Source organism: Xenopus tropicalis, chromosome 1 (assembly GCF_000004195.4).
Source record: "Xenopus tropicalis strain Nigerian chromosome 1, UCB_Xtro_10.0, whole genome shotgun sequence".
NCBI classification, from domain to species: Eukaryota; Metazoa; Chordata; class Amphibia; order Anura; family Pipidae; genus Xenopus; species Xenopus tropicalis.
In genome coordinates this window covers 143270308-143284100 of record NC_030677.2, presented here as the reverse complement: position 1 = coordinate 143284100, position 13793 = coordinate 143270308, and the positions used below count along the sequence as shown (strand labels likewise).

Below are 13793 nucleotides of genomic sequence, written 5' to 3'. Positions count from 1 at the left end.
ATTTTTGTCCCTTTTATTCTATTAAATGATTTCCTTTTCAGGCCTGTTCTGGCAGTGAAATATAAATAATATTTAAAAATATTTAGAAAGGAAACACTTGTGTAACAGCAGATATTAAGACTGACGTTTTGACAAGACAAAAGTTTTGACAAAAACTTTTCAGAGCTTTTTTTTTTAAAAACTGAACCATGAATTCTAATTCATAAATTAGAATGTTAAATAGATGCATTGTCCCCATAATGTGTTACTGCCTTTCACTCACACCCCTATATATTTAAGGCCTGTCTTTACAAACTACCCTTAAACACTTAGCTCTTCTTTATGAATTCACCTGCTTTTACTAGGACATGGGTCACACTAGAATTAGGGTGGTCGGCTACTGTTATGCCTTAGAGCCATGAACACAGGACAAAAGGCACCCTACAATAATTATACAAGCATATTGCATTTATATATTCCCTTCTGTACTTGTTCACAAGTTGAAATGTAAGAATATGCAGTTTTAGATTTGCATGTAGAAAGAAGAAAGTAACTTAGGAGCCCCATTTCCACATGGTATCTTCAATTGTTGACATAAATTAACTGGCTTTGAGCAGTGGACTTGCTTGTATGGTTTGTGCCATTTGTATTTTGTTTTGTATGTTGGAATTGGCTTAGAATGCTGGATAGAGAATACTTTTTAGAAAGTATTCATGACTGCTATAATGAGCTTTTTTTATAAGTACTTTCAGCAAGCCTTCATGCCGCTACTGAAAACCAGAGTATTTCTGGATAAGAGATCTGCTTTTATTTTGGGTCTTAAGCAAAGTCTTAAGGAAATCAGTAAAAAAATAAATTAAGAAAACTTATATTTTTTGCAGGAAAGCATTACTGTAGCATATTTTACCTTCTATTAGTCCCCTGCAGGGGGATTATGCAAAGCTAATCTTACAAATGATTAACTATGCCGTTATATAGATAAGTATAATTTTATTACTGCTACCATTATTTTCAATAGTTATAAAAAGGAGAACAGTAATTTTAAAATTTCTGGTAAGCACAACGTTTCGGCAAACTAGATATAGGTTTGTAATAATTATTCTCCACAAGATGGTAGCATTTACTCACAAATGACAATTAATTTACACGCTGTAAGGCTCCAATTGATCACTGACTATTGAAAACAGATTCCTGATTCCCTATGATAGTATTATGATAAATGTGGCCCTGTATGACAAAAAGTGAGGAAATAGCTTAGTCCAGTAGTGTGTACAATGTGCATTAGATAAAAAAATATATATGGGGTTAAAAAAAAAACATTTATGCCTGATCCCAGGGTACCGATTTTACTAACTTGGTAAAATGTCTACAAAATCTATGTAATTTGCTGTATTTTTCCACAGTACAGTGTTTTGCCTATTATTCAAACCAGCAAGTTTGAATAAGCAAGTTCATTTTTTGTAAAAATTGTACAAATTATATTTGCATCATTATGGGTGTCACACAGGGAAGGCCTGAGAGTTCACTTATATGCCATTTGAAATTTATAAAACAGTATCTTGTACTTAATCCTAACTACGGTAAGATATAATTAATCCTTATTGGAGGCAAAACAATCCTGTTGGGTTTATTCAATATTTAAATGATTTTTAGCAGACTTAAGTTATGGGGATCCACATTACAGAAATATCCCTTATCCGGAAAAACTCAGGTCAGGAGCATTCTGGATAATAGGTCCCATACCTGTATATAAAAAAACAAATATATTGGTATAGTGGACAAAGGGAACCATGAACTTTTGGCCTGCACTCTGCTTCTTCTACCTAATTCATACTAAGGCACAAAACTCAACTAGAATGGATGCATAACTGCGCTTGTATTGATACTGTTCACAAAGGTAATTATACCCATTTATGTTTCCAGCAGTTTGCTATAAGCTCATTCAACCTACTGTATAGAATTGGGCCTTGAACTAATTTGGCACAAGCACACTGATGTACTAAAAGTGACCACATTCCAGTAGAGATCCCCAAAAGACCTATTTCATCAGCTAGAAAAAATTACACTGCTCAAAAAAATAAAGGGAACACTTAAACAACACAATGTAACTCCAAGTCAATCACACTTCTGTGAAATTAAACTGTCCACTTAGGTAGCAACACTGATTGGCAATCAATTTCACATGCTGTTGTGCAAATGGAATAGACAACAGGTGGAAATTATAGGCAATTAGCAAGACATCCCCAATAAAGGAGTGGTTCTGCAGGTGGTGACCACAGACCACTAATCAGTTCCTATGCTTTCTGGCTGATGTTTTGGTCACTGTTGAATGCTGGCGGTGCTTTCACTCTAGTGGTAGCATGAGACAGAGTCTACTACCCACACAAATGGCTCAGGTAGTACAGCTTATCCAGGATGGCACATCAATGTGAGCTGTGGCAAGAATGTTTGCTGTGTCTGTAAGCGTAGTGTCCAGAGCATGGAGGCACTACCAGGAGACCAGTACATCAGGAGACATGGAGGAGGCCGTAGGAGGACAACAACTCAGCAGCAGGACCACAACTCAGCAGCAGGACCACTACCTCCGCCTTTGTGCAAGGAGGAACAGGAGGAGCACTGCCAGAGCCCTACAAAATGAACTGCAGCGGGCCACAAAAGTGCATGTGTCTGCTCAAATGGTCAGAAACAGACTCCATGAGGGTGGTATGATGGCCCGACGTCCACAGGAGGGGGTTGTGCTTACAGCCCAACACCGTGCAGGATGTTTGGCATTTGCCAGAGAACACCAAGATTGTCAAATTCGCAAATCTTTTTTTGTGCTTTTCACAGATGAAAGCAGGTTCATACTGAGCATGTGTGACAGACGTGACAGACTCTGGAGATGCTGTGGAGAACTTTCTGTTGCCTGCAACATCCTCCAGCATGACCGGTTTGGCAGTAGGTCAGAAATGATGAGAGGTTACATTTCTTTGGGGGGCTGCACAGCCCTCCATGTACTCGCCAGAGGTAGCCTGACTGCCATTAGGTACCGAGATGAGATCCTCAGACCCCTTGTGAGACCATATGCTGGTGCGGTTGGCCCTCGGTTCCTCCTAATGCAAGACAATGCTAAACCTCATGTGGCTGGAGTGTGTCAGTAGTTCCTGCAAGATGAAGGCATTGATACTATGGACTGGCCCACCCGTTCCCCAGACCTGAATCCAATTGAGCACATCTGGGACATCATGTCTCGCTCCATCCACCAACGCCATGTTGCACCACAGACTGTCCAGGAGTTGGTGGATGCTTTAGTCCAGGTCTGGGAGGAGATCCCTCCGGAGACCATCTGCCACCTCATCAGGAGCATGCCCAGGCGTTGTAGGGAGGTCATACAGGCACGTGGAGGCCACACGCACTACTGAGCCTCATTTTGACTTGTTTTAAGGATATTACATCAAAGTTGGATCAGCCTGTAGTGTTTTTTTCAACTTTAATTTTGAGTGTGACTCCAAATCCAGACCTCCATGGGTTGATAAATTTGATTTCCATTGATAATTTTTGTGTAATTTTGTTGTCAGCACATTCAACTATGTAAAGAACGAAGTATTTAATAAGAATATTTCATTCATTCAGATCTAGGATGTCTTATTTTTGTGTTCCCTTAATTTTTTTCAGCAGTGTATATTTCCTTTTATCTGGGCACACAAGACCCCAATATTTTCCCGCAGTATATTATCTGCCCCAAACTCAATAGTGTCTTGCAGCTCTGAATTGTTATATATATTATTTAGCATCCCAAAAAAGCAATACACATGCCTGGCTTCACTTTGACACTGAAAACTGCACTACACTGTTACATTCTATTCAGCCCTTCCTCCTAGTTCGCATACTAAAAGCTCTAAAAACCTGGGACTAGTACTGATCAGTATCGCTTATAAATACTGACACAAAAATCTAAAATTCTAGCTGCCAGGTTAGTAAAGGTAATTACAAGGTTAGCATATGGAACGTAAAGCACTCCGGACACGTGAAGACTGCTAAAATCCAAAAATTTATTTCTTCATGTTTTAAAACAATAAACGCCTAACGCGTTTCGTGCCCATTAAGGCACTTAATCATAGTAAAGGTAATTACTACAACAATCTATCACAACCAATCAGGCTTTATGCTCCATAAATCCACAGCCATTAACCTTAGAAAATTTCACATACACCTGCAGATCCCACACGACAATAAAGGCTCTAGAGCAGTAGTATCTATAGACCTGGCTAAAGCTATTGATTCTGTAGAGTGGTGGTTAGTGAAGAGCAAATCTGTCCTGTTTTGCTTCGCCAAGAAATTTGCGAAACCTTGAAAAGAACTGCGAATCGGCAAAAATGACGCAAGTCAAAAAAACATTGTCATGTGTGTGATTTTTATGTTTTTTGTAATGAGCGAATCTGTCCCGTTTTTCTTCACCAAGAAATTTGTGAATCTTTGAAAAGATTTGTGAAATGGTGGAAAATGTTCTAAATGGTGAAAATGATGAAATGTCGCACGTGTCAAAAAAATGACACGTGCAACAATTTTTTTGACACGGGCGAAAATTTCTTGTTGCTTGCCTACTTTTTCCTTGCCGAATTTTTGCACCCATTTTGCAAAAAATCCGCTGATAGTGAAACACCGAAATTAGCCGCAAATCCATGCCCGGCAAACATTTTGCCCCATAATTTTTGGCGGTATCTTTGGGCAGTTATGCACAAATTTGGATTTGGACAAAATTTTATTAACTGGGGTGAAATGCTTTGAAAATCTCCCTCAGTCCAAGTAAGGGTTAACAACAGGCAGGCTATTCAATGGTTCAGATATTTCCAATCTAGGGAATCAATCGCAATTCTCCACTTTATAGATTACACTACCACCAGGTTTAAAGAGGTTCTGTGGGATAATAGAAGTGATAAGCTGGTCTCAAGACTGCACAGATTCCTAACTTTGTATCTCCCCTCTCCCTTCGATAGAGCACAACAAATGTGGCAGAATGACATCCCATCAGTCGGAGCGGATGATTGGGAGGAAGCATTTTTGGCTTCACTGGGATCTGGATTAGATGGTGCAAGTTTACTAGGGGACATTCGAGTAAAGAATTGAAACTGGGGGATAATGCTTGTATTTTACCTCTCTCACTATATGTAAAACAATTAAGGCATGGCATCACAATTGGAATGGATAACAAAAATGTATTTCTATGTATTCTACATGGAATATAATGTGTGACCCATTTTCAAGGACCTGTTGGGCATGCTTCATTCTTCAGCTGTTCCTCTTTGCTGGCTATATATGCTATACATCTTGATAGGGTCATGTGAAGCTCCTGATACCTAACATGTTGCACTTGCTGTGTTAGGGCAACCGCATTAGGGCATGAATAGCATGAACTGACCCTATTCCCACTTCCTCTGAGCATGATGAGGTACCGGAGGGAAAACCGTGCATAATGTAGGTTGCTAGTGGGCACTATAAAATAATTATATACAATACAAACAACATTACCATAATTCCATATAAATTTTAAAACATTATTAGCTATTCTACTAGGGCCTCCTGTGCGTATTGTAGTCATGCAACATAGGAGCTCATTTACAATTGGTAGATGCAGAGTTGGTTACAAAATGTGGCCAAATAAATATCATTTGTAAAGGTGCTTGTGCCTTTTTGAGCTCCTCTATGCTAGCCTCAAACACTGCTTTGAGGGTAGTTCTTTCCCATTGTGCTTAGACAGAATTATGGCCCATTATCCTCAGGTGGCATTTGTAGGAATTCCTTTTTAGGATAAGTAAACTTTAAAAACATTTTAATGTAAAATTGCAGTTGTAATTGATATTTTTTTTTAGTTTCAGGGCTATTTAAGCTTTAATGAAGGTGCAACCCTGTCTAAGCAGCCATTGTTTCTGTAGGCAGGATGGCAAAGCTTATTTTTATCTCCCAGAGCCGCGCTGCGGTTTATAAAAAAAAAAGGGGGGGGCATGTCCTAGCACATCATGTTCGTTATGAGGCCATAAGTCATGTCCTTGATATCCAGAAAACTCCCTCATTTTTGCAAACGGCCTGTAAGGAGAGAGACCATACATCTGTGCTATAGGAATTCCATGTTGTTAGCAGAATTATAAAAACTGTACTTTAAAGGAGAAGGAAAGGTAAAAACTAAGTAAGCTTTATCAGAAAGGTCTATGTAAATACAGCCGTAAGCACTCACAGAAAAGCTGCACTGAGTCTTCTATCAAAAGAAACAGGATTTCTTGTCTCTGTAATTCCTGTGCCAGAGTCTGCGCAGCTCTCTCCTCTCACCCCTCTATAAAGGGCATGTTAGAAAAATGCAATTTTTTTTACAAGCATTTTCCTCAAAGCCTCTTGCACTTCTGCATTACGTAGAGTGTACACCAGCGGATTTAACAGTGGGACCACCACAGCATAGAACAGAGAGACCACCTTATCCACACTAAAAGAGTATTGTGCTGATGGGCGAATATACATAAAGATGACTGTGATATAAAAAGTCAGAACAACAGTGAGATGAGAGGCACAAGTTGAATAGGCATTCCTCCTTCCTGCTCTGGAGAGCACACTACAGATTGTCTTGATAATAAAAATATATGAGGCTATGGTCACAGAAAAAGAAAATAAAATAATAATCCAAGCCAGTGTATAGAAAAGTCTATCTGTTGTCAATGTTTTATTACAGGAGATGTGCAGCAATGGTATAAAGTCACAAAAGAAATGGTTAATAGTATTTGGACCACAGAACAAGAGTCTAGAACTGGGAATAACTAAAATGAAACTGAAAAGAAAACCACAACACCATGAACATATTGCCATCTTATTGCAAAGGTTGTTTGTCATAATAGCATTGTATCGTAATGGGTGACATACAGCGAAATACCTGTCATATGACATTACTGCCAGAAAGGATAGCTCAGTGAGACCCAATGCAAAGAAGAAGTAGATCTGGGTAAGGCAGCCATTATAGGATAATGTATGGTTATCCTCTATAAAATCAACCAGCATTTTAGGAAGAGTAACAGTGGTATACCATATCTCTAGGAAGGAGAAGTGGCTTAGAAAGATATACATAGGTTTTCTCTGGAGATTAAGGTCTATTCTTATTATACCGATAATGAACATATTGGTGGTGATGGTAAGGACATAGAAGGATAGGAAAATTATGAAGAGGAGGAAACGTAACTTTGTACTGGTTTCAAATCCAAGGAGTAGAATTTCAGTCCTTTCAGTCTCGTTTCTCATGGTTCTTTCTTCATTTTCAGTTTTAAGTTAAAAATTGGCAAAAAAAACTCCAAGAGAATCATTTGGTTATAATGTTACATGATATACTACAGGGATGCTGACGTAATACCGTGGTGTTTTGTATTTAGATGTACAATACAATCACCATCTGGATCTACAGGAATGCCCTGTCCTGGTGTTTGAACGTGATGTATATTTCTCACCCGTGCAACCATTGGTCTCTGCATCAATGTGATAATGTAAAGAAGTGGCAATGTATACCCAGGATTTGCAGTAATTGCAGGAATGGCAGTAGGGTTAAATGCTACACTGATGATACAGATATGACATTCCAGGGCATATCACATGCCATTTAACACATTGTATTATGGGAAGAGGTCAAGAATTGCAATGGTCAAATGCAATCAACATCTTGGCAATAAATGATGCAAGAGGCAATATTGTTTAAAAAGTGTTGCCGTCAAAGGGGGTCAATTATATATATGTTTCTCTTGTGTGTCACCTTAGACCTAGGGGTTGGTTCTGACTACAAGGTCAGTAGTGGGATAACTATGAACTTCAGAGATGCTTTGCTAAATGGATTTAGTTAGGGATTATATTACAATACAGAGAGTGTTATCATTTCATGAATGCATTTCTTTAAAGACTAAAGGGGAGCTATTGTTTCCTAATGTAACTATGAAAAATGAAATAAAAGGAAAGCCCAATACCTATACCAGCAAGATAAACATGAGTTGGAGGAGGATGCTAGTTTCTCTTATTTAAAGGCATTCTGTCACAGGAAAACATATTTATTTCAAGATGCACCAGTTAATAGTGCTCCTCTAACAGGATCCTGCATTGAAATCTGTTTTGCAAAAGAGAAAATTCATTTTTTAATAATTAATTTTTAAATTTGACATGGGACTAGAAATATTCTTATTTTCCCAGGTGCCTACGGCCATTTGACTTGTGGTCTGATAAACTTTAGCCTCTCTTTACTGCTGCGCTGCAAGTTGGAGTGATATCACCCCCCTCCCTTTCCCCCAGCATCTGATCAGCAGAATAATGGGAAGGTAGCAAGATAGCCGCTCCCTGACACCTCAGTTGCTAAAAATGCTCTCATGCCTCCCCACCTACAGTATATCAGAATAGCACTTAATAGTAAAAGTCCAGCAGTTAATTGGAGTAGGGGAAATAATAGCTTATCTGCGAGTAGCTTTATGATGTAGTCCTGGCTCCTTCTGAAAGCTCAGACTCAGGCATGGCTGCCTCCATGCCAATATTACAACTGAATAAATACATTTTTTGGTTTAAGAATAAAATGGTAGAATTAATTCTTTGCTATGTAAACTGTAATATAGTAATAAAACTTATACTATCAAAATCATGACAGAATACCTTTAAGAGGCAACAACTTACTTTTTTATATGTTGTACAAGCATGCTTGTGGCTTGCAAGTAAAAATATATATATATATATATCTTCTTGATAATTCTATTTTATTTATTTTGGTGTCTGTATTGTCTAGTAGAAAGAAAAATGGTTAAACAGACAAAAGAAGGCTTAACAAGGCCAGTGATATCTGTCTAGAAAGTACCAAGACTTACTGTACCCAAGATGGATTTGAGAATGTGACCAATAATACCTCTCATCACAGTGTAAGTATCATCATGGATCCTTCCTTACAACATCTGCACTGAAGAGAACACTTATAGGCATAAAGGTGTCTGCTAATGTACAGTAATTATTTCATAATGCAAATCCCAAGAGAAATACTAATCCCCTATGATACAATACCAATAATTGAAAGACAGTTTTAAAAGTTTTCCGTGAGATTGAGAAAATATTTACCCATATTTGGCAAACGTAACCAGTGAATGCTAAGCAAAGCTGTTTTCTAACTTAACGGGGTTGTTCAACATTAAACAAACTTTTAGGGGCAGATTCATTATGTACGAGTTCAAATCCCGAAATGGGTAAAATTCGGATTAGATACGATAATTTCTGACGATCGCAAATGTCACAAATATGCTTACGAAAAAATTGTAATAGTCACAATAATATCGTATTGGCGAACCAAAAGTCACAAAATTTTCGTGTCCAAGCGATCGTAAACGGCAGGAAAACCTTTCTGTGCAAGATTTTGGAAGCCTCCCATAGGACATGGCACTCTGCAGGTCCAACCTGGCCCAAGGAAAGTCACGATAACGAAGCTTTAATGAATCAGAAAATTTCGTACTCGGCGCGACAAATGCGACTTTGTTGCACAAATTGTCGCAAAACAGTCATGCAAATTAACGAAAAAGTCGCAAAAAATACACACAGTAGGAAAACTGCCCCTAAGTATAATGTATGGACTGCTATTGTGAGACAATTTGCAATTGGTCTTTATTTTATTATTTTTTTCCTAGTTTTTTCAGAAGCTTTCCAGTTTTAAACTTTTGCAGCTATTTAGTTGCTAGGGTCCAGATTACCCAAGCAGACATATCTCTTCTATTGGCTAGGCTTTATTTGCCTGTATCCAGCTATACTTTTTACTGGGGCCTCAGGCTAGGCTCTAGACGTACACCCTTTTCTCTTTGAGGGGGATCCACAGAGCCTCCTCTTTCACTGGTGCACTCTCACACCTGAGCTAGTAAAATTACATATTAATATAAAATGTATGTATGTATGTATATCTTTATTTATAAAGCGCTACTTATGTACGCAGCGCTGTACAGTAGAATACATTAATACAAACGGTGTTAATAAGATAATATATGAATACAAAGTATAATAATAAATACAGATAAATACAGCAGCAATAAGTTAAGAGTCGAGGACACAAGAGGAAGGAGGTCCCTGCCCTGTAGAGCTTACAATCTATATGGGAGGGTAACTAACAGACACAAATAGGCAAATATAAGTGCTGTAGGTCACAGTGGGTGACTCTACTCTGCAGAAATTCATAAAAATGCAGAAATTCATAAAAATGCAGAAATTCATAAATTTGTATCTGTAAGATTCTTTTTTTGATACTTAAACATGCATAAAGTATCTAATACAAATAAATAAAACTTTGACTGGGTTGGCTAGGATGCCCTACCCTCATAATGGGACAGAATTTTAGGGGGTTCACTTAGTTTTGTTTGATGTGAGTGCCCAGAAGTCAGTAAGGTATTTTATAATTACCTTAACCTCCCACCCTGGTCAGGGCCCAGAGGAAGGAGCCAGACCCTTTTAGTTCTGCAGTCAGGGTTCAAAGGTGGTAACAATATATATTTACAATAACATTACAATGAATATAAATTACTGTAATTGACTGCAATACCCCTGTATCTAAGGCTGAACAGAGAACTTAATGTGTTTGAAATAATCCCAGGGTTGTGCCCCAGATTTGGATGAAAATAATGTTAATTGTAAAACTGCATCTCTTGAGTGAAATGTCTCTTTATATGTATAGCTAAAATATTTGAAACCGTGCCTATACAGAATAAAGGGCTACTTTTCTTTTTTACATAATTATAAATAAACCCCAATGTTTGGCTTTTGTGCAATCCTGTATAGGACAAAAAAGTTCCAATAAATTACCCTACATACTCAGTTGCTTTGACAGATACAGTACCTATAATTATTATGATCATGTCAATATTAACAATAAAAAAATTAGTCTTATTTACAAGATATAACCCCAGCCCTTTGTGAAGTTTACATGCTTGACACTCCAACCTGAATTCATTCACCAGAGCATGGAGCAGTGGTTCAGTCAGCTACGCTGGGCTGGACACAATGTGATCCATTTGTCTCACAGTTCTGTCTTTGCGCATTGCACCCTTTGGTGCAAATTAAATTACACTTAATTAACTATTACTCCTCAGATCACCTACATGACTTCCAAAATGAAGTGCAACTTGAATTTTTTTACCTGCTTACCTGCATATCTAGCCAATAGCAATGCATAAAAATTGCTCTAACTTCCATTATAGAAATTTCACTGGAATCATGGGAAATACAGAACTTTTTTGGGGATAAATGGAATATAGATCTGATTTCTTGCACTTAGCACTTTGCCCCGATAGTAAAGGAGACCATCCATATGTGTTTAAAATGACTCATTTTCTGAGACATTGTTAGTTTTTAGGCAGTTTTAAAATGTAATATAGTATTCAGAGTTCTGTGTGCTCATTCTGGACATAGTTTACAGTACTCTTTGCATCTCCCAAGCCATCATTGCCCAGGATACCCAATTACCTTCTTTAAGTAAAGAAATACATTTCCTGCATCTCCTGAGACCAACTTATTTCCATATAAAGGTGGATGCAATTGTTGTTTATGAATACCTTTACATTCTCTCCTTTGATAACTAGTAAGTAAAAGCTCAATCATTTATATAATTTCATTATATCATATAATATTATGAAGATGCAACATCATTTAAGCCAGTTTTATAGGTAAAAATGTTAGGGCAATTTGCTTTCTAACAAATTACATTTTAAAAGTGGTAAAAAGAATCAATATGGCTAGGCTCTTGGCCACAATATTACACTAGGATTTGCTGATTCCCTTTGCTGCCTGTTCTCCTTTCACTTCTATTAGAACTGAACATAGCATGTGTATTTGACACGGAATAATTTACATTTCTAAATTGATAAGAATGCTAATGCAGATTAACCTATTTTAATGTGTTTTAATTCATGTCTATAATGCTTTCCATGTAAAATATATTGCCTCACTTTTCCTTCAGTGGGTAACCAAACTTCACCAATGGAATTTATTCTCACTGACTTTTCAGAAGAGCCCATTCTTCAGATCCTATCATTTGTCTTATTTCTATTTACTTACCTGGTTGCAACAGTAGGAAATGCGATGATTATATTGATCATAATACATGTTCCTAATCTAAGGACACCAATGTACTTTTTTATTTTAAATTTGGGAATTCTTGATGTATGCTATATTTCTACCACAGTTCCCAATATGCTGGGAAACTCTCTCAAACAGTGGAAGAGAATTTCCTTTGGTGGTTGTGTGGTTCAGATGTACATCTTTCTTAGCATGGCAGCGACAGAGTCTTTTCTTTTAGTTGCCATGTCTTATGACCGATATGTTGCTATTTGTAACCCTTTACGCTACACAGTTATTATGAACAGACGGCTCTGTTTACAGCTTGCAGCAACTTCCTGGATGATTGGGTTCACCTATTCTACTATTCACACTGCAAACACCTTTACACTGAAATTCTGCAGATCAAATGTGATTGACCATTTTTTCTGTGACATTCCACCGCTGTTGAAGATTTCCTGCTCCAATACTAAATTAAATGAAATTTTGATTTTTGTGGTAGGTGCTGTTTTGATTTTGCCATGTTTTCCATTAATAGTAATCTCTTATGTTCATATTGTAAGAACCGTAATGAGGATCCCATCTGCCAAAGGGCGTAAGAAAACATTCTCCACCTGTGTTTCCCACCTAATGGCAGTCTGCTTGTTTTACCTGACTGGAACATCTGTGTACCTGCGACCTGCATCAGCCAATTCTGCTTTTCAACAAGACAAAATAAGCGCAGTATTTTATACAATTTTTGTTCCAATGATAAATCCTATTATATACAGTCTGAGGAACAAGGAGTTAAAAGGAGCAATAAAAACAGTAGTGACTAAAACCTTTCTATATAAAATGCAATAACACTTGGCCTACATATTTTATACAGATTAGCTCCAGTCCTGTATGATGATTGATTTGTATCTGTGTCTCAACTTTATGCCAGCTCTGACCTTTGATTCTGTTATATTTGTTATGGACTGTTATAGTATGAACTACAGTTTGCCGTCACTCATTTGTCATCTTTATTTGTTCTCTAATGAAATAATTCATTGTTCCAAAAATGTACCCCCTATCTGCCAATTACACACCTGTTACTGTATCTGATACTGTATTTTCAGCATAGCATTTGTGTTTTAAAAGTACAGCTGGTACACCATGTTTATGTTAACTTGTTCTTGCCCAGCCTTCACTTGACTCTATTGGCTGCTGCTATTTAAAGATATCCTGGTTCAGTTTCTTACTTCTTGATCTTGAATTGCCTTTTTCTTCTGATTACTTTTGATTGAGTCTGCCTACCCTTTAATCTGTTAAAGCAATTACCGTGTGCAGAGAGCTGTCTTTACGTGACAAAAAGTCAAGGGATTTTAAGGATTTGGATTCAGTTTTGCCAGGCACATAGATTTGGACGAAAGTGTGGGCAAATCCCACACTAAATCCTGAATTCAGAGCTCATATGTCATCATCATTTAACAGATAAGTAAATATAAATTAATTGAGAAAAATGGGCCGACCCTTACTTTAGGGGCAGCATGCCACCGACATGCCACCGCCAACAGACTGGTTTTGAATGTGGGACAAAATAGAACTTAGACCTGGTACAAGATGGCAATGAGCTTCTGTGCACAAAAGTACCAAGAAGTTCTGTGCCTTTTTAAGAGCTAGAGGGTAATGTGCCCATGCCAACCACAAGGGGGTCTACCATCAGCTCTTCCATTAGCAATACCTTTTTAATGCAGCATCTCAAACCATAAACAGGAAGCTGAGACCTGACT

At 37.7% G+C, this 13793-nt stretch overlaps 2 protein-coding genes across 2 annotated transcripts; one reads left to right on the top strand and one right to left on the bottom strand.

Moving 5' to 3' along the window:
- Positions 1–6300: 6300 nt before the first annotated feature.
- Positions 6301–7236, bottom strand: LOC116412266 (olfactory receptor 226-like). Its single transcript, XM_031906116.1, has one exon. The coding sequence runs from the start codon at positions 7234–7236 to the stop codon at positions 6301–6303; it is 936 nt and encodes a 311-aa protein (XP_031761976.1).
- Positions 7237–11961: 4725 nt separating this feature from the next.
- Positions 11962–12946, top strand: LOC100486623 (olfactory receptor 5I1). Its single transcript, XM_031906113.1, has one exon. The coding sequence runs from the start codon at positions 11962–11964 to the stop codon at positions 12880–12882; it is 921 nt and encodes a 306-aa protein (XP_031761973.1). The 3' UTR covers positions 12883–12946.
- Positions 12947–13793: the final 847 nt, after the last annotated feature.